Source organism: Gymnodraco acuticeps, unplaced genomic scaffold (assembly GCF_902827175.1).
Source record: "Gymnodraco acuticeps unplaced genomic scaffold, fGymAcu1.1, whole genome shotgun sequence".
NCBI lineage: Eukaryota > Metazoa > Chordata > Actinopteri > Perciformes > Bathydraconidae > Gymnodraco > Gymnodraco acuticeps.
Window position 1 is genome coordinate 2,331,915 of NW_022992149.1, and position 21,160 is coordinate 2,353,074.

The 21,160-nt window shown below is 40.5% G+C and overlaps 1 protein-coding gene across 1 annotated transcript in view; it reads right to left on the bottom strand.

The window, feature by feature from the left end:
* Positions 1–3,071: 3,071 nt before the first annotated feature.
* Positions 3,072–21,160, bottom strand: part of cps1 (carbamoyl-phosphate synthase 1, mitochondrial) — a 68,277-nt gene continuing 50,188 nt past the window's right edge. Inside the window, exons 31-38 of the mRNA XM_034204051.1 lie at positions 20,843–20,932; positions 20,322–20,492; positions 15,320–15,394; positions 15,104–15,202; positions 8,871–8,930; positions 8,626–8,738; positions 4,219–4,348; positions 3,072–4,108 (exon numbers count right to left, since the gene is read on the bottom strand). Coding sequence (XP_034059942.1) covers positions 3,971–4,108; positions 4,219–4,348; positions 8,626–8,738; positions 8,871–8,930; positions 15,104–15,202; positions 15,320–15,394; positions 20,322–20,492; positions 20,843–20,932 — 876 coding nt within the window. The 3' untranslated portion in view covers positions 3,072–3,970. The remainder of the gene's footprint in view (positions 4,109–4,218; positions 4,349–8,625; positions 8,739–8,870; positions 8,931–15,103; positions 15,203–15,319; positions 15,395–20,321; positions 20,493–20,842; positions 20,933–21,160) is intronic.

Sequence of the window (21,160 nt, forward strand, 5' to 3'; positions counted from 1 at the left end):
AATCAATCGACAGTAAGGGGAATACTTACTTCCGGGTGTACAATTCTCCGTTATCCAATGGGAACGGACGCTCACATTGCCTTTAAGAGCAGCCGACACAAACGAATGCCGTGCTTCCATGAGCGTCAAATCCCGCCGCAGATGGGAATACATTGCAATCAGTTGAAAGCTATTTGCGTCCCTTTATGAAGCTGAAGGAGCCTAGGAGCGTCACAACTGCACGCCACGGGACCCTGACCAAACGTCGCTCCTGGACGATTATGGAGTGAGTGTGTTGGCAAAAGAGAAAGCTGCAGCGAGAGCAAAAGTCTGATCATTGAGAAAGAAGAAACAAGAACTGCAAACAAAAACCTATGTTAAAACAAAGAAAAAATACTTATAGTTTACATGATTACACAAATGATTTGTTTGCAACTTATAGTTTTATTTTTGAAATACATTTTATTTTGCTTGACTCAGTTTTTTTTCTTTTAAACTCATAGTTTTGCTTTATTCTGAGAAAGTGTTGCTTTATCTTTATGATACAAAACTAATCCCATATGTTTGAGGGTTTGTGACTCTGCAGACCGTTTACATGCATAAAACCTTCATAACACACAAGGGGACGGGTAATAACCGGAAAAGCATGACATGGGACCATTAAACTTCAATCCTGACTTTGGCAGATCCGAAGAAAGCCATGACACAAATGTAAACTTCTCTCTAATTAATAAAAAAGAAATACTTAGTGGTAATGATGTAAAGTGTTAGTCCACTGAATCCTAAAATGAGAAAAGTGTTTTTGTCCTCTGGGGAGGAACGTTGTTTACCGTGTAGATAGGAACGCTCCCCTTTAGCGCTGTAATGTAGCCTACTTTACATCACACTCCAGGCCAGAGTGGGATGTGCTATTTGTAGAGCTCACAGTGCTATAGGTAGATGCAGTGGGTGTATCTTAATATCCTCAGGCTGACCAGCGTGTGTCAAACAGCTTGAGGAAGCTTTCTGAGGCTTTGCAGGAAGATCAATACAACAAGTCTTGGGAGAGTGATGCTGTCTGTAAATGGAACCTGAAGCAGTCATGCTAGCAGGGTGGAACATCACTTAGACTTACGGTACATCCTTATAATAGCATTGGCCTTGTGTTAGGTGGATAGTATATTGAAAACGATTTGTTGTTCATTCCTGTTTAACCCTGTTCTATCATTTACCCCGACTCCATGAGGATGCCCTTGATATGAATGCTTATTATACGATTTGAACAGGGTTTCTTTAAAGGGTGTAACGTGTCTATGCAGATGATGGTTCACTTGTCACTAGGGTTGGGAACCGAAACTCGGTTCCAGATGAGAACCGATAAGAAAATGCCGGGTACCGGGTACCCATACAAATACACAATTTCGGTTCTGCTTAACGGTTCCTAAACGCGGTAGACCCTGTATTCCACCGGGTCCGTCTGCGCCGCCCCGGTGGAATAGCCTACAGGGTAAGGGCGGACTGGCCATCTGTGTGTTCTGGAGAATCACAGAACGGCCGGTCGTCAGCGGGCCGTTGACGGCCGGCTCGGTACGCTGACGGCCGGCACCGCCCTTAATTTTTTAAAACGGCATCAGGTAAGTTGCGCTGACAGGCGACAGAGGTCCACAGTTTCCCCGCAGCGAGGCTCCCCCGCCCTCCAGTAGACATTTCACGAGCTCAATCGCGGTAAACGCTCTGAAGTGAGGCTCCACTACACTAAAAAAGAAAAAGACAAGGCACAGTGTAATGCCTTGACAGCCCTAGTTTTAACCTATAGAAAGCAGCACCACAGATATGCACTTTATAAGAAAGAATGGACTTAAATCTGATAAATGAGTTACTGCATTGCAGGCAATACAGAGAGGCACCAGTAGAAGATAGCTTAACTGAAGAATAGCCTGATTTAAGGTACTCCATATTTGTCAGATTTAGCTGTTTTAGAGCCTTGTGCTTTTGTTGAAATTGTTGCCATTAATGCATGCTCTTTGCTTTACATACTGATATAAACCCTAACAAAATGGTGATTGATCTACAATGCCCTTTCTCAGCGTGTTTTCTTTTAGTAAAGTCTTCTGCCAGTGTTCTGTGACTTCAGCACACCATTTTCTGTTCCAATAGAGTTGTATTGGTGTGTGTGTGTGTGTGTGTGAAACAGCTCTGATGAGGGAAAACATAATCATTTGCACAGTACAAACAAACGGGAGACCTCATTAGAGATAAGACTTCATTGTGTTTCAGAGGATTCTTAGGGTGTGTTCACACCTGCCTTGTATAGTCCGGTTGAATCGAACCCTGGTGCGTTTAGCCGCTTGGTGCGGTTCATTTGGGTCGGTGTGAACACAGTCCGAGACCTCTGAAGTGAACTAAACAACCGGACTCTGGTCCGCTAAAATAGGTGGTCTCGGAACGCTTGCTTGCGAACTCTGGAGCGGTTCATTGCTGGTGTGAACGCAGTCTGCACCAAAACATAGGAAGCGTAGTATTTTACGTGTCACAAGAACGCGGATATCTTCAAAAATCTTCAGCGAAAGAGTCTTTCAAGACATCCGCGGTTGTTTAGTTAAAGAGTGAAGCAGAATGAAGTGTTGAACAGTGTTGTGTAAAGTAAAAATTCTCCGTCAGCTAAATAAAAGTAAGAACACCTGTCGTCGGTGAAACGCCCCTCCTTACTGCAGAACGTCTCATTATATGTGTTATAATGTTTTTTAACGGACGTTGTCTGATTATATAATCATATGCGCGGGCCGCTAGTGTCTGTTGATCTCCAGATTAACAGCAGCAAGAGAATAACCTGCCGATGCTCCATGGCGGAGGCTCCGGTAGAAATTGCCAGAATTTGCGTTTTTACCCCCTTAATGTCTGACCAATGGTTGAACAGCATTTCCGTGCACATGACTTGTGTTTAAAGTTTATAGTCCGTTTGAGTTTTGCCCGTGTGAATGCAAACCGAACCTTCTGAAAAATGAAACAATGTAACAAACTGTCGTCTGGTGCACACCAGAAAACGGACTATTAGGTGTGAATGCACCCAACACATACATGAACAAAAACATGTAACAATAGGGGATTATCGCTTAAGTTAAACGCATTTGTATGACGTTTTAAAATATAGAGCAGGTTAAAACATACACCACTTCAAGTATGTACACAAATAATTCCAAATATATAAACGGATCAGTTGTCATTAACTTAAAACTTTAAAGGCTTTGAGGCCCGAGCAATTTAAAAGATAAACATTCTTTCTTATCAGAAATGACCTTCATTGAAACTCCTTTATCTATTGAAGGTTATGCATATAGTACATCTTTACTATATACATGTAATACATTGCATTCATCAAGTCTTGCAAACAGATAAGTGAGAAAAAATGCATTGCATCAAAACATAAAAGAAAAAAAAGGAATGTCAATATGGTCCCAGGTACGATTGAATAATAGTCCAGGGGTTATATTTGATAAATAATAATGAATTCTTCAATGCTTTAAAGCTCACTTATCATAAATAAGATTGTCAGGCTGTGATGTCTTAGCAGGGTGCTAATCCTCTTTCCTTTTAGTTCAGGAAGTTAAATGATGTCGAACTCTGACCGCCTGGGAAGATCTGCAGAGCATCTGGTCCCTTTTAACAGTTTATTCATATTTACAATACCATATTTGAATTACTGTTAGAAGTTATTAATATAAATAAGTATCCTGCATGAGGATAAAGACCAAGGATAGATTTGTTCACAACTTGGCAACCAGGAAGTTTTTGTTTATAATGAAGAAATGACCTGTGAAGCATTAGTAAACTCAATCGTTGACGTAAATGGGAAGAACGTAAAACAACGTATTAAACAAAGGGTTGTGTTTTGGTCGGACATATTTTAACTCCTACAAAGAAACCTACTCTTTCTTGCTACCATCGGATGGTAAAAGAGAAGGAATTAAAGAAACAGTTTTATGAGCATCTGCTCCTCAAAAAGACTTCTGTTTTACAAACCAACGGGAATAGAAGGAAGAGTTAGCTTGTTAGCCGCTCTCTGTTGGCTTTCTTTCTGCCGGTAGTGGAAGAGGCTGTTGCTGTCCAGCTGGCCCGCATAATGGATGGACTCTGCGAACAGTTTCACCACCTTAAACACACAGAAACAAACAATGAGTTGAACACTATTGAGTGATGGGACAGATGTATGGATGCAAATGTATGTTTTCCCTGGTCACCTTGAGCGGGACATTTACCGACCTGATAATTGGTGATGAGCGGGACACCGTGGTCGATGGCCATTCTGCGGATGACGAAGTTGTCCTTCACGAGGCGAGTGTTGTTATTGGGCAGGTTGACCACCAGATCAATAAGACCCTCACTGATGAGACTATTAAAACAAACAGTGTCAGATATAACATCAATAAATAAATATGCTATTTTTGTGTTTATATTAGGGCCGGGACTCGATTAAAAAAATTAATCTAATTAATTAGAGGCTTTGTAATTAATTAATCGAAATTAATCTCATTTTTAATCACATATAAATATTTGACCTGAGAACAGTGAGAAGCAATTTTTTCCACATGGATTTTAGTATACCATTAGGCACATTCACACCGCAGTACTTTTCCCACAAAGGTTCATGAGAATTTAGTTCATGAGAACTCTTTGAATCTGGGGGTGGATTAGGCAAATGAAGCCGATGACGTCACTTCTTCTTCTTCTGCTTTGGGTTTACTGGCAGGCCGCAAACCACTTCACGTCGTATACTGCCGCCCAAAGTCCCCGGCCGGAAGTCCCCGGAGTTGGGGACTGGCTTCAGTAGAAGCTGCTGGGAGTCCCAGCAGCCTTCCGAGTAAATCGCCAGAACGCCGACACCTCCTCATCTCCACCGCTCCCATGTTTTATTTTGTGTTGCCATAAGTTAGTCTCTCTGCGTTTCTGCGCTGGGCTAATGCTAATAATGCTAATGCGAGGATAATAAAATGGCGGCTTCACAACACTTTTTGGGGAGTTTTACGGGGCGTGGTTTGCAATCTGCCCAGCCAATCAGAAATATAGCTCTTTTCTCACAAGAGAGCCGTTCGAAAGTCCCTGCTCTCTAGCAGCTCTCTGCTCTCTAGCAGGGACTTTCGTGGGGGTAAAAAGGTTCTCATGGACTAATTTTAGTACCGGCTCTTTTTGGTGTGAACGCGATAAAATAGGCTAACGTCCACGCTAGCTTCCACGCTAGCTGCTATATGTTTTGCATTGAGGTGATACTTGAGGCTTGATGTGCTGCGGTGATATGCGAATTCCTTTTTGCATAATTTGCACACAACCGTGCTCTTATCGACGCTTCCATCGGTCCGTTTTTTAAAACAACATTCCCCACTGTTGTTCACTGTGGTTTGTTGTTGTCTGAAGTCATGAACGTTAGTTGGTGCTCCAGTATAATCGGTACGCCTGAAACTCATCCAGTGAGAAACGTTCCGCGGTGCAAAAATAAGTGCGATTAAAATGCGTTAATTTTTTTAACGCGTTAATTTTTGTGTAATTAATTAATCTTAATTAACGCGTTAAAGTCCCGGCCCTAGTTTATATACACTGAACAAAAATATAAATGCAACACTTTTGTTTTTGCTCCCATTTTTCATGAGATGAACTCAAAGATCTAAAACATTTTCTATATACACAAAATAACCATTTCTCTCAAATATTGTTCACAAATCTGAACAAATCTGTGATAGTGAGCACTTCTCCTTTGCCGAGATAATCCATCCCACCTCACAGGTGTGGCATATCAAGATGCTGATTAGACAGCCTGATTATTGCACAGGTGTGCCTTAGGCTGGCCACAATAAAAGGCCACTCTAAAATGTTCAGTTTTATCACACAGCACAATGCCACAGATGTCGCAAGTTTTGAGGGAGCGTGCAATTGGCATGCTGACAGCAGGAATGTCCACCAGAGCTGTTTCCCGTTAATTGAATGTTCATTTCTCTACCATAAGCCGTCTCCAAAGGCGTTTCAGAGAATTTGGCAGTACATCCAACCGGCCTCACAACCGCAGACCACGTGTAACCACACCAGCCCAGGACCTCCACATCCAGCATGTTCACCTCCAAGATCATCTGAGACCAGCCACTCGGGCAGCTGCTGCAACAATCGGTTTGCATAACCAAAGAATTTCTGCACAAGCTGTCAGAAACCGTCTCAGGGAAGCTCATCTGCATGCTCGTCGTCCTCATCGGGGTCTCGACCTGACTCCGGTTCGTTGTCGTAACCGACTTGAGTGTGCAAATGCTCACATTCGATGGCGTCCGGCACGTTGGAGAGGTGTTCTCTTCACGGATGAATCCCGGTTTTCACTGTTCAGGACAGATGGCAGACAGCGTGTGTGGCGTTGTTTGGGTGAGCGGTTTTCTGATGTCAATGTTGTGAATCGAGTGGCCCATGGTGGTGGTGGGTTATGGTATGGGCAGGCGTATGTTATGGACGACGAACACAGGTGCATTTTATTGATGGCATTGTGAATGCACAGAGATACCGTGACGAGATCCTGAGGCCCATTGTTGTGCCATTCATCCACGACCATCACCTCATGTTGCAGCATGATAATGCACGGCCCCATGTTGCAAGGATATTTACACAATTCCTGGAGGCTGAAAACATCCCAGTTCTTGCATGGCCAGCATACTCACCGGACATGTCACCCCATTGAGCATGTTTGGGATGCTCTGGATCGGCGTATACGACAGCGTGTTCCAGTTCCTGCCAATATCCAGCAACTTCGCACAGCCATTGAAGAGGAGTGGACCAACATTACACAGGCCACAATCAACAACCTGATCAACTCTATGCGAAGGAGATGTGTTGCACTGCGTGAGGCAAATGGTGGTCACACCAGATACTGACTGGTTTTCAGACCCCCCCAATAAAGCAAAACTGCACGTTTCAGAGTGGCCTTTTATTGTGGCCAGCCTAAGGCACACCTGTGCAATAATCATGCTGTCTAATCAGCATCTTGATATGCCACACCTGTGAGGTGGGATGGATTATCTCGGCAAAGGAGAAGTGCTCACTATCACAGAATTTTTCAGATTTGTGAACAATATTTGAGAGAAATGGTTATTTTGTGTATAAAGAAAATGTTTTAGATCTTTGAGTTCATCTCATGAAAAATGGGAGCAAAAACAAAAGTGTTGCATTTATATTTTTGTTCAGTGTAAGTGAATCAAGTGGTTTCCTGTTGTTATAGTTATTTGTATTTTTGATCCCACTTAAGAATCAACCCATAACTGCAGCTAAGCCCATCGATTTGGTTTTGCAGTCAACGCAAAAAAAGAAAGTGCTAATCATTCTCGCTAAAGCCAGAGTATTGAAAGGGGCGTTCTAAATCTGGTAGAGCTGACTTTGGCCAGGAAGGTCCTAATCTCACCAAAATCACACTGGTGTTAGCCAGCAAAAGTCAACTTTTAAATGAAATCATGTCAATATATGGCAAGCAAAATGGGCCGAGATATTTTACGGCCTGTCTCTTTTTTTAGGCTAGTTGGGCAGTTGGTTACTCTGTCATAACAAAGTCATTTAAAGGATTAGAATAAATCCAGTTCCTTGAATGATTGATGTTTCTTTATAGGGTAAAAACAGGGTTTAGTTCATTAGAAGATTCCCTGTTTATAAGACTTTTTTTGTCAAAAATAATATTAACCCGTTTCATAAATAGATGATTTTCTAATACTACTACCAGCTGTAGAAGTGTTTGAATTAATTAAGTTGACCTCTTAAATAAAAGCTTATAGCATATCTATGTGTTTCTGTTTTTCACTCAAACACACTCTCACATTCATATGAAGGACTTTGACAGACAGCATTGAATTAGGACCAGATTCTAAAAGAAAATATGGAGGACGGAGAGCCGTTACAAGAAAGGTCATGTTCTTCTCTTTAAAGAGCCTCTCTGCAGCGCCGCACAGCTGATGCCTGCTGGCCAGCCGCAGTGTGTACCTGTGGGTTTGGTCTGGGTCTGTTAATCCTCTTTACATGACATGCTCTTCTTTACCAGCTCTTCTCCAAACATATGCTCCAGATGGCTTTATTGTAGCATAATCATGACTAGTTTATGGAATCATTGCCTTAGAAATGCCGTAAAACAGCGGGCTACACTTATCCTATGTTGCTTGTCTTGTCTTTGAAAACTGGTATACATGGAAGAGATGCAGTCAGCTTCTCTTTGAGGTAAATTAAAATATCAATTACATCTACCTTAAAAATATACACGTTATATTTCTGGTTTCATTTTTGACGGCCATAGGAAAAGTTCAACCATATTGTGGGTTAGCCTCTTTAATTTTCTTTCCCCTTTGACATTGATCTGTCCAGATTTCCTCATCCTTACTATTTCAAGCCCTAATGCTGGCTAATGCAACAAATCTGGACTTCTAAGTCTGCTACATCTTCTTTGATCTTATCAGCATATCACAAAGATAATTAATAAGGCTATGCCCTTTGATCTAAAGGCAGGATCTCATTAGATATGCCTAGTTAAAATGGAACCACAATTGATGTATTACTTAACCGCTGCCTCAGGAAACCAGAGGCCTATTTCAGCCTCACAGTTTAACATTAGCTGGCTTGGTTTACCATGTTTGGTTGAATATGTCAAAAGAATGATTTCCCAACCTCTTAATACTGGGCAAACGTTTGTCTCCTCCCTCCTCAGAGGGCCAGGCGACGGGCGTGGCCGGCATATCGTTGGCACACAGCCAGGCGGAGGTAGCTTCAGTCGCATAGAGCTAGAGGACAGAATTAAGGCAACGTTAAAACATATAGAGAAACATACAAAGCTTAATATCCTCCTGGATTTGTAACACTTGTTGATAATATGTCTTATTTTCAATGACAAGTCTCAAGCTTTCAATACTCGCCTTGAATCCTTCTTTGTTCAACTGGTAAGCTGTAGCCAGGAAATTAGGTCGGAACGAATACTGGATGGGAGGAATCAGAAATGAAGAAACAAAATTATTAGCATTATAAATACAGATACATAAGTGTTCATGTTGATTTCTGTATTCATTAAAGAAGATCCACAGCAGTTGTGGGAGAAAAAGTCCATCAGGTGCAGTTGATGTTTAACGTTCTTGCTCAAATCTGTAGTTTTCCTGTACAATAATCTCACTGTTTTCTATCATGATGTTACATTTGACAATATATTATAGTATGGTACTTTATGATACACAACGTGATGACAGTTATTGAAGGGCAAAAGATGGATTGCAGTACATCCTGTATATTTAGTAGAGAGTATAAGTGATGTGGAGTGCTATGGAGCAGCTTTTTAAGGGAGGCTATTTTCTCTCTTTCACTCTGATGTGATGGTTTTGCGGTCTCTCTTTTGGTCACAATCAGCCTAAAGTTATCTGAGGCCTGTACGACGAAGCTGGATCTTCGCTTAGCGGGCTAACTTCAGGGAAAACTCGGGGTTTCCGGTCCTACGACGCTGGTTCGCTTTTTAGCTAGATCTCCATGGTAACTTATAGGGATGTAACGATATACCGAATATCGCGGTAAATAAACGTCCCAATACCATCGTGAGACTGACAAAATCTACCGCGATTTTTTTTTAAATATATATTTTTTAAAACACTTTTTTTTGTTTTAAACCTTTATTTAACCAGGTGGTCCCATTGAGCTCATCGATCTCTTTTTCAAGAGAGACCTGTCCAACATGGCAGCAAGTAGGTTACAACATGAACATAAAACAACAGAACAAAAAACAGTTCACGAGAGAGCACACTCGTGAACTGTCAACAGGGGGGGGGGCGGTGTTATGCCGTGTGTGCATGCACCTCGCGGGAGCGCGCACAGCGTAAAGCAAAACCTCCCAGACATGTGTTGATCTGTACGGCAAAGTACGGGTTGGAAACTATATCATTTCCTTTTGGAGGGCATGCATAACACGGCATAACACCAGAGCCTCGCTGCGGGGAAACGTTGGCGCTGTTCCGAGTTTGTTCTAATCTGTCAAAATGACAGACTGCTTTCAGATTTTTCCGTCATTGTTAAATAAAATATTCGGTTAACGCGACCACTGCTGTCCCAGCAACATCAGTACCAAGCGAGAGAGTTTTTTCCAGAGCAGGGGATATTGTAAATGCCCAAACATCCCAGCTTCTACCTGGAAATGTGGACATGCTCATATTCCTAAAAACCTGTCTGATGATGCTGAGTGAGTGACTAGTGAGTTTGAGTTGAGTTACTAAAGTGAAACTTGATTTATTTTATTGCAGGGTCTGATTATTAAATGTTTATTTGTGAGATGCAGTGGCACAAAGACAATGCCTACTTTGTTTGGTAGTAGCCTACTATAGGTACAAAAACACTGGTTTTCTTGTTCCAGTCTGTTACTGTCACTTTGTTTTTGACACTTTAAAATACTGCTATCCTACTAAAATGCTGTACAAATCAGATGTATTATGTAATAAAGAAACATTTTCCAAGTAAACATTTTTTTATTGAAAAAAATAAAAATTCCCTTTATTATTCAATATCGCGATAAATACCGTACCGTGGACTTATTATCGCGATATTATCGTACCGTGAGTTTTTGGTATCGTTACATCCCTAGTAACTTATGCTGAGCGGCTAACCTGGGGCCGATACTACGAATCTAATTCAACATATCCTGGATATGTTTTGAGTTATCCGGTTGACTTATTCCAAAACAAACCCGCTCTCGCTAAACTGTCCTACGACGCTGGCTATCAACTCGATCGCTCAAGCCAGCCGCACCCTATCTAGTTAGGTGCGCGTTCACATAAAATGGGTGGCATCTGGAGCATTCGACCAATCACAAACATGGAGAAGCGTACTGACAGCACAGCGTCATACTTCCTGAATGAAAAGTCAACTATAATATTAGTCAAATATGAAGAAGTTAAACTTTAAACATCCATGACTTAAACACTTTATCCAGGATAAAAGCCACATATTCACCTGCAAGGTGAATACAGCTGGTAAAAGAAAAAGTGTTTGAATGCGTACATTAAAAAGGTTTATGATATCACTGCCCCGTCTAAGACAGGAGTGGATCTGACTTTAATTACACTCGAGTGTTTCGTCAACTTAATGTGTTGCTTAAAATAATACTTCTGCATACAGTATGTGACACTGAGTGTTGCACGGCCAGATACGGCTCAAGAAGCTGACTCAGATAAGGACATATGATACATTATGATGTGAATGATAATGGGACACATCGACGTCTGCACTCACAGTGCCGCGGACTGTAGGCTACGTAATGTTACTTTGATCCGGTTACTTATGTTGTTGTGGCAGATATGTAAGTAAGCTTTCTTAACATAATAGTATAATAATAGTATAATAGTTATAATAGTCAGATTGCTCTGAAGATGGGAGGTGATATTCTATTCATTTTCACGTTCACACAGTCAGTGATTTTGGCCGGCCGTCTTTCCTGCAACGGCAGTTTAAACTGTATTTCCTCCGCACATTGAGCTCTGATTGGTCAGCAGGCACGGTGCTTTCACTGAGTTGATCTCTTATCCTGGAACCTATCCTGCTCCGGAGCAGGCTAGCCGCTCAGCATAAGTTATCTAGCCCGCTAAAAAGTGAACCAGCTTCGTAGGACCGGAAATCCCTGAAGTTAGCTTGCTAAACGAAAATCCTGATTCGTAGTATAGGCCCCTGGTCCGGAGCCGGTTAGGTTGCAGGCTAAGAGATCAAGTCAGTGAAAGCACCGTCTGCTGACCAATCAGAGCTCAGAGTTTAAAGCGATCAAGTCATATTTCAGGAGAAAGGAAATACAGAAAAACTGCCGTTGCAGGAAAGACGGCCGGCAAAAATCACCGACTGTGTGAACGTGAACATTAATAGAATATCACCTCCCATCTTCAGAGCAATCTGACTATTATAACATTAGCGTTAAGAAAGCTTACTTAAATATCTGCCACAACATAAGTAACCAGATCAAAGTAACAGTACAGTCCGCGGCATATCACATCATAATGTATCATATATTTCCTTATCTGAGTCAGCTGAGCCGTATCTGGCCGTGCAACACTCACAGTGTCACATACTGTATGCAGAAGTATTATTTTAAGAAACACATTAAGTTGATGAAACACTCGAGTCAAATGTAAATAAAGTCAGATCCACTCGTGTTTTAGACGGGGCAGTGATATCATAAACCTGTTAATGTACGCATTCAAACACTTTTTCTTTTACCAGCTGTATTCACCTTGCAGGTGCAGCTCTGTGGCTTTTATCCTGGATAAAGTGTTTAAGTCATGGATGTTTAAAGTTTAACTTCTTCATATGTCTAATATTATAGTTCACTTTTCATTCAGGAAGTATGACGCGCTGCGTTGTCAGTACGCTTGTCCATGTTTGTGATTGGTCGAATGCTCCAAATACCACTCCTTTCATGTGAACGCGCACCTAACTAGATAGGACACTTGAGCGATCCACTTGATAACCAGCGTCGTAGTACAGTTTAGCGAGAGCGCGTATGTTTTGGATTAGGCCAACCGGCTAACTCAAACATATCCAGGTTAGGTTGAACCAGCTTCGTAGTGCAGGCCTCTGTTGCACACTTCTTCATAATGCCTCCAAGTGTTACTGTTTTATGTAGTATAATACAATAAAAAATAGAGTTTTAGCATTTGCTTCAAAAATCAGTATTACGTGCTAGCTATAGTTTATGGAGTTTGTTAGGACAATCAAGTTTGTTTATGTTCTTTTAATCTTAAGGATGGCAATGTTATTGAAGCATTATTTCTTTTTTTGCTGTGGTGATAACAACTTGGACCCAGATATTTATAGTTGCAGCTTTCACAAACGAAGACTGCAGTTTTACAAATAAAATCATTATAACCATATTTCCAGTTTGATACATTACCATTATCACAGGATGTAAAAGAAAAATAAACAAATCATGTAGATATGTGTTTATGTCAGCTTCTAAGTACCCACCTAATGTATTCCATCAAGCACATTTCAAAGTGCTGAGAACTCTTGTGTGAGTTGTTGCTGTTTATTTGCAAGTGTTTACGCTCGATGCCCTTCAGCTTAATAAACAATAAGCTTGCTACAATTACAGCCGTCTCACAAAAGCATTGTAATATGGTTTGATATTCTTTGAAGATTCTGCGGCCTACATTAACAAGTTTCCATGATATACCAGTTTCTAATCTAGCTTGCAATTTTGACAGACTGCCTGTACTGGTGCAAAAAAGCTACGCTTAATTAAAAAGACAGAGGCAAACAGTGAGGATTGGAGAGTATGAAAGACAAAGACAATGTAGTTTCATTCCCCATGACTATTTGCCAACTCTATTTGCTCAACTATGGTTGATGTGTAATAACTTTAACTTAAAATGGTATCACTTTCACCTCCTGCAGTAGCACTTAGCGACTACTTTATTTTACTACTATCCAATGTATCCATGTGAATGATGTCGGTATGAAGTGTGTGCTACGAGCCATCAATATGAAATCCTGCATGAACAGATATTTTGTGCTAACTGGTAACCTGAGCTAACACAGCAGAAAAAAGCCAGCAAAAAACAAATGGTAACGTTGTCAGCAACATTTGTTTATTTTCAACAATAGCATTCATTTTGAGTCAGGCTACCTACAGGTTGAAATCCAATATAAGCTTTACACAATCTCCTGAATAGATATCCGGCTCTTCCGCTGCTAAATGCTCCACCATGTTCCCTGGTAAGTTGCTAACTAAACTCTGCACTTTGTCCCAGCGCAGGTATCGTTCAGTTGGTTTTGAGGTTGTTTTTTTTTAAAACAGCTTTCTGCTGGTGGAATTGAGGTTGTTGAAAGTAGTGAGACTGAACCAAAACAATGGGCTGGAAGACAACAACAAAAAAGCCTGTTGATGTGAGGGCTAGTCAGATAATATTTCTCTGAGGGTTCCTAACTATGTGGGAACTATTTCACGTTGGCATCTAATTTATTGGTAATATAACAGCCACTAACCCCATCCAAATACAACATTTGATCATCACTTTTTAGAACGGTAAAATGAACCGCCCTTAATCTGAAGGCCAGTCTTTTTCAATAGATTACCGCCAAAAAACGTTTTAACCCTCCTACCACAAACTTTCTCAAAACCATTGGTAAATCACATCTATGTTGCGGTTTGTTCTCGATCCGTCTGCTTGAAGTGTTGCTGCTTGTCAGCCTCGTTACGGTGCATATCTAACCCCAGGTACTTGCCTTGAAGTGGACCTGTTCCCCAAGAGCACCAATTATACAGCGAGTGTTGCGAGTGCTTTGTTGACGCTGCATTACTCAAACTTCCAGTTTGGTAACCAAGGGTAGAAGCAAAACGTAATTATCAAAACTCATGTAAGATTGTGTCATTGAAAAAAGTACAGTGCTCAGGCTCACAGTTTGTGTTCTACAGCTAAGGATTTGTAAAGGATTGAGAGATGTTTTTACGGCAACTTTATCGAGCCATGTCCATTAAAGATTTTGGACAGAGCGCTTGGTTGATGAGAAAATTGTTTTCGTGCAGAACTTAACCTGTCATTTTTTGTGAGCAGTTCTTCTCCAACTTGGGATATTGTTTAAGAAAGATTATTGTTTGAATACTTTGTTGACTTTTATGTTTTTGTAGTTCCTCTTAATCTTTTGGGTATAAAAGCATCAGGATTAATCTTCGTATCCTTCGTCTTCCCTGTTCTACTTACTAATCCTCAAGGTCTTATGAAGACCAAATAGTTGGTACTGAGCCTGAAAATTACCACAATACTGCCAAAAACCCCACTGAATTCAAAATGGTTGACTACCTGTTGCTTTTAGACAATGTCCCTCCAAAACATGTTTTTGTTTTAGGGTTGTTTTGGGAAGTTTTGATCAAGTCTTACTAATAGGTAACCTCTCTGAGTAATTTACTCAATGTCTCTCACATCATGAGAGTTGCTAGCGTTACAAGAATCAAGTTATGATTTGCGTCAAACAAACGGAGGAGTGTCGGGCTGGCACAGTAAGAGGCTGATAGCTTGAAAGATTTATACCACCTGTTCTGATGGCCCTGTGTATTTGCTGTCTTGCGGGCAGGAGGCACCAAAAGGAAACACCAACAGGAGGCAAGTGGACCTCCAGATGGCTGTAGTCTTACCTGAATCCCAAGCAGGATGCCCTTCTGCGGAAGCTTGAATCCTGTTGAGAGCATAGCCTTCAGGAAGGCTGAATAAATGTTTGGTCCAAAACACGCTACCTGCAACAAATCACACATGACTAACTGTTAACACTGAATCACCCATTTCCGATAAAGAAAAGTACACTTCACATTAATGAACCAAAATATGTTGTTGTGTGACTCTGAGGGTCTTACTTCTCCAGTGGAGGCCATCTCACAGCGAAGCACTGGGTCTGCCTCCCTCAGCCGCGGCCAGGAGAACATGGGTGCCTGATGAGAAAAGGGAAGAGTGGATTTATTTCAACATGCTTTGGAATAAAATAACATTACAACTTGAGATGGTAATGAGTCAACTACATCATTACTTTTGAAAATCCTTGTTCAGCTGTAGTAGTTGCTACAAGGCCCAATGCCATTTGAGTCAGTTCTTATGACCGTTAACAATTGGCCATCATTGTTGTTTTTACAAGAAATCCTGTTGATTAACCATGAAAAACGTCTGTGTACCAACAACAGTGGAGCTACTGCAAAAAAAGTGGCAATCAATGGAGAATAATTTCACACTTAAATGGCTCTAGTCCATTGGAAAGGTTTCAGGGACTTCATGACACTGCTGCCACCTAGAGGACAGACTAAGCTTCCAGCTTCCCTTAAAGAGGAGCAGGTCAAGTGGCAATTACTGTTTAATGATCAATACAAACTATTTATACAAACTAAGAAAAGGGGTGCTTTCCCACAATACTACGAGTTATTTCATTTTGCTAATGCAATCCACTATTTCCACTTAAACACTGATATATAAGGGGCAGATAATAGAAAAGAGGGAGAGGTGTGGAGAAGTAGATAGTAAGGCCAGAACAATAAAATTACTTTAGAGGAGATAGTAATGGAGAGGACTTGAGAGAAGAAGGGATGACATATAAGGAAGGAACAACATTTGTTTTCAATTAAGACAGGAGAAATAAACATGACCATTTAATGGAGATTAAAATAATGGAATTGCAGATATACAATCAAATGAAATGGGTGAGAAGAAAAGATAAAATATTGTTTTGTTTATTTTAAAGAGAGGAGAGAAAGATTGAAAGGAACGGTAGGAACAAGGGCGGAAGGCCGAAGCTTTGTCCTCATTATATTAAATACAAATTAAGTGTTGTGAGAAGCCATTCATATATTTTAAAGCAGACAACCCCCGTTACCTTGAAAAGACAGAGAGGTGGTGCAGTGTTGTGTGGTTCGTGGAGAAGCACAGACACACACGTAGAGGCAGGGCCACTAGGGGGGGATTCATCCTTGAAGCAGGCTATCTAATCAGCTGAACGTAATGTTAGCATACTAATGTAAGAAGGGACCAAGAGAAGAGAATGCAGACGGGGAACCAGCATCGCTTATCGTGGCTTTGTTCAAAGAGTCAGAGAAAGACAGAGAAGTATGCATAGATAACATGGCAGAATGTGACCAAGAAAGAAAATGAAATGGCGAAAGGGGAACACATACAGAGAGGGTATAACAGAGAGGGGCAACTTCTAATAGTGCTATGAAAGAAGAAACTCAAATAAAAGAGTGGATTTTGTGAAAAGCAGAAAATAAGTACCACAAAGACTGTGCTGGTGGTATCTGTAAATCCAGAATAGTTGTATTGTGCATAATTCAAATAAAAAGTGGATCCCTATTTTATCCACTATCCCCACTGTAAAACCAAAACTGCAGCAAACACTTAAAACTATGAAGCAAGATATGGAAATATAAACAAGAGCTGTTAGAAAAATGGCATCACTAACACCAGTGGAGACATAAATGGTCTGAAAATGAGAAACTTTACACAAGCCTCCATAAATATAATTATGTAAACCTCGGGAGTCTCTGTTATAATGGTTTGTTGTTCAATTGCAATGGTGTGTCTCTGGGACAGAATGAGCGTGTGCGGCTTTCACACAATAACCAAGGCTATGTAACCACAACATCCCAACACACACCATTTCCCCATCTTGCTATCCCACCACATCCGCCCACTCCTAAGAGGCGGAAGAATTGTGAAGCTCCACAACATGAACAATATTATCTTGGGGTAGCAGCTGAGCTCCACAGAAGGGAATGAATGAAGTAAGACATTTCCACATAATATTGTCGCTCGCTATGGGCCTTGTTAGAGGCGGAAGTGACACCTGTGTAAATGTCTTTATCTCCGAAGCTGAATCAAAATGAACAGCTAGTTTAAAACTTTTTTCAATGACGATTTCCACATCTTTTTTTACTGATCTAGTACTGATACAGATACTTTTTACATATGTTTGGTAGGGCTTTCGTTGTTCCTCACTAAGACATAGTTGGGTGGTTACAGTCAAATTACGAGATAAAGGATATTGCAAGGTGGTTGCTATAGTTTTCCTGGACTTCATTTAAGGGCATAGGTTACTACCATACCTACTTCATAATTACTATAATAACTCTTGTGTACAATGCTAGACTAGGGAGTACAGAATGGGGTCCAAGTAGTATGTGCCCTGGCTATATACACAATACATTAATGTAACTTTTGAGGGTTCAATTCTCTAATGATGCACCAGGCTTGACAGTTCCAAACAACCTTTGCTCACTAAGAATCTATTTTATATCCAAGCAGTACTGGTAGCCTACGGTAACTGTATTGTTCCCAATCTAATCGGTTGAACCTATTCGTAGCCTTGTGAATTGTATGTGTGAATACATTTTTCAGCAACAATACAAAGCTCTATTAGGCTTGGTTACTGCTTCTTATTCGGATTCTGATACATAAGGGCTAGGGGGCTTAAGATCACATCTTTTGGCATTGTGGGTACTAGGGTACTTAGGGTGGTAGAATTAGCATAAGTGGTGCTAATGTTGAGTGTTGTTGCTATGATGTTTATAATTGGTTGCTATGGTGTTTCAAAGAAGTAGTAATTATTCTAGCGTTAGAATTCGTAGTAGTTGTAACTGTAGTGTTTTAATGTTTCCATTCTGTATAGAAAATGAAAAAAAATTCCAAGATAAAAAAATAAACCTTTAACCAATCCCTCAAAAAGTTTAAAATGTCAAAATGGATTAAGAATAATAAATAAAATCAATTTAAAAGTGGAATAAAGTTATTCTGTCAAATGTTGCCATGTATTTTCTATGGAGAAGAGGGGCATTATTGCACGTTTTGTAGAACTGTATGATAGATTGCAACTAAAAGTCAAAGCACACATCTCAGTGAGCAATATTTATCAATATTTCACACGCCTATGTGACGGAACGTTTTGGGAGAACTGTGTGCTGGGAATGCTTTGTGCGATATGGTAATATTGATACTGATCAGCAAGTAAACTTAACTTGTTGACTAGGAGATATGCATTAACCATAACAATAATTGAATCAACACATTAACTAGCAAACATTTCTATCCCAACAGGATTTTGTTCAGGAAAAGACTTGATGGCAAAAGATGGATCTTCTTCTCAGGTAATTGGGCTGACGAGAATGTGTCTCAGAAGTCCCCATAATGTCCAACATGCCATGGTCAAGGGGACAAACAAGCAACAATTGGAAGTTGTTTTTTTATCGCTGAATAAATATGCACTGGGAACTGACGCTTCCTCCTTCACCAAAGCTGTTTTAATGGTCCTCTCCCTCTCTCAGTATCATAAATACAGATATGTTATTGTTCCAGTGAGTTTGTACATAGACAGAAATCACACAATGGGGACTTGTTAGTGAACAGAAAACAACATGGCCTCAAATGGGGAACTGTCAAAGAGAGAAAGATTAAGGATGAGACAGATAAATGAAGACGGTCTCTCTGGATCGCAAAGACTTGTGATGATATAGTGAGGATTGGGGATGAAGGCTGAACGAGTATGTCTTGATGGCGCTCACTTCAGGCTACAAAGGCTAGATAATGGTTTCAGAGGTCCCTGTATGTTTACGGGGGGGGCTTGATGTTGAGGCAGTAGTAAGGTGTTAACGGGAAGAAATAAACTATCACTTCTTGGTTAAACAATTGTCGTGTTTTTTGGCGGGGTTTCCAGGAAGGCCCTTATCAGTCAGGGAGTATGGACTCTGTATCATAGACTCTAAGTTAACTCTGGAAGTCTTTTAAGCTTGTCACCTAGAGTATTCAGAGCTCCGATTAACATTCCTCACCACTGTGCAGACTAGAAATTGAAAACTTTAGGTGGTGGGGAAGAGTGGGGGATTATACCTGCGTGAATGGCTCCAAACTACAGCCATTGTTAGAACAGCTCTGTTGTAATTAGAGGGAGAAATTACTTTGGAAAAAAATAGCGCTGGAACAGCTGGCGACACGTTAACTCTCTCATACCCAATCTAAAAAGTAAGCCTCCCACCCGCTATGAGAATGCACCTACTACTGCCATCATGCCAGGCAAGGAGATGGAGCAGTAATTGCCGTCTTTGTTATGCGATCCAGTGGAAGCTGTACTAGCAGAACCTGAAATATCTATTGTGACATCATACATGTACTGTAAGGGGATCTTTACATGGGAACAGGCTGTATGAACTTCACAGACATGGTTCTCAAGACTTGTAGAGAAACATTTAAAAGTTGCTTTTATGCAACAGGTAGTCATTACCTTTGAATATAATCATTAAAGGAGGTTTTTTTCTGTAAACCCTGTAGGACCATTATCCAAACTATGAAGCGATAAAGTGTTACTTTCTTCATTCAAGACTTGTTTAAATCAAGGCTAGGCAGCAATGGGAAATGTTTGCAATGTATCTTGCATCTACTTTTGACCTTTGATCTGAAAGTATGTTCATGTTCAAGAACAGCAGACTGCTAGGCTTATGCTTGTGTCTAAATGTACAGTGGTTTATTTTGAATCTTATATTCTACATATATTTTAGAGTTACACTTTGGCCTGTTCTTTTTGGACATGAGGCTGTTTTCCCAGAGTTCAGAATCCTTATGTTTGGTGAGGTGCAAAAGGTGCTGTATAAAAAAGCAGGTGCAAAACTACCATGTCCAATGTCCATTCTTGCAGCCTGAAGCAATTGTTTTTACCTTAAGACAGACACATAAGCTTATCCTGATAGTAACTTTTCTGCCCTCTTTCAAATAGTGTTGATTCCCTCTTTTTTCTGGGTGATAAATATAGCAGAGAGAGTAGTTTGACAAGAGAAAAAAACAGCCACATAGTTCCCAGATTGCAACCGTTATTTCAGTTTCCCTACTCACCTTGATGCCAACATAGTCTAGGGGGATGATGGGTTTCTCCAGCGAGGGCAAGCTGGCCTCATCTAAAGGCTCTCCCACCATCACTTTGGTTGCCACATTGATAAAGTCCACGCCGATTGTTTTTGATACAAAAGGGAAAGAGCGCGACGCCCGCAGATTACACTCTATCACCTAAAAAAGGTACAAAACAAACACTGTCAATTCAAAAAGACACCCATGCAAAGAAACACATTGGCTAGGGCTTTTTAAAAAAACAACACTCAAGGCAGATATGTCAGATACCAACGTACAAACATACTGGAAAAAGAGTCAGCTTATATACTTGCACATTTCCTGTGTGTGTGTGCTGTAGCTAGAGCATCAAAACTGAATGCAACACCATTAATCATAAAATCCATTCAACTTTGCAAATAATTTGAAGCACAAGGTGATTTGAGTAAGTGAGTAAATTGCATTTGCTGAAACCAAGTGTGAAAATGTCGATCTATCATTTAGTCATACATCCGAGAAATATAACCTACCATGACATCATTGCCTTTCACCAGAAACTGAGTGTTGAAGGGGCCCGAAATTTCAAATGCTTGCGCAATTTTCTGGGTAGCAAACTTAACCTGAGAGCAATGAAGAAATAACACACACAAACACAATATTAATGACTCTGAATTCAACTTTTTCTTCTATTAATACCTGTTTAATCACAAAAGGCAATTTTGTTACATCATGTAGATTGTCTTTTAAATGCACACAGCATGAGTGAAACTGCTGGTTTCCAATCAAATGTCAATATGGTCATTGAAAAATAATGGTATGATTTGTACAGTTTGAATGTGGATACTAAG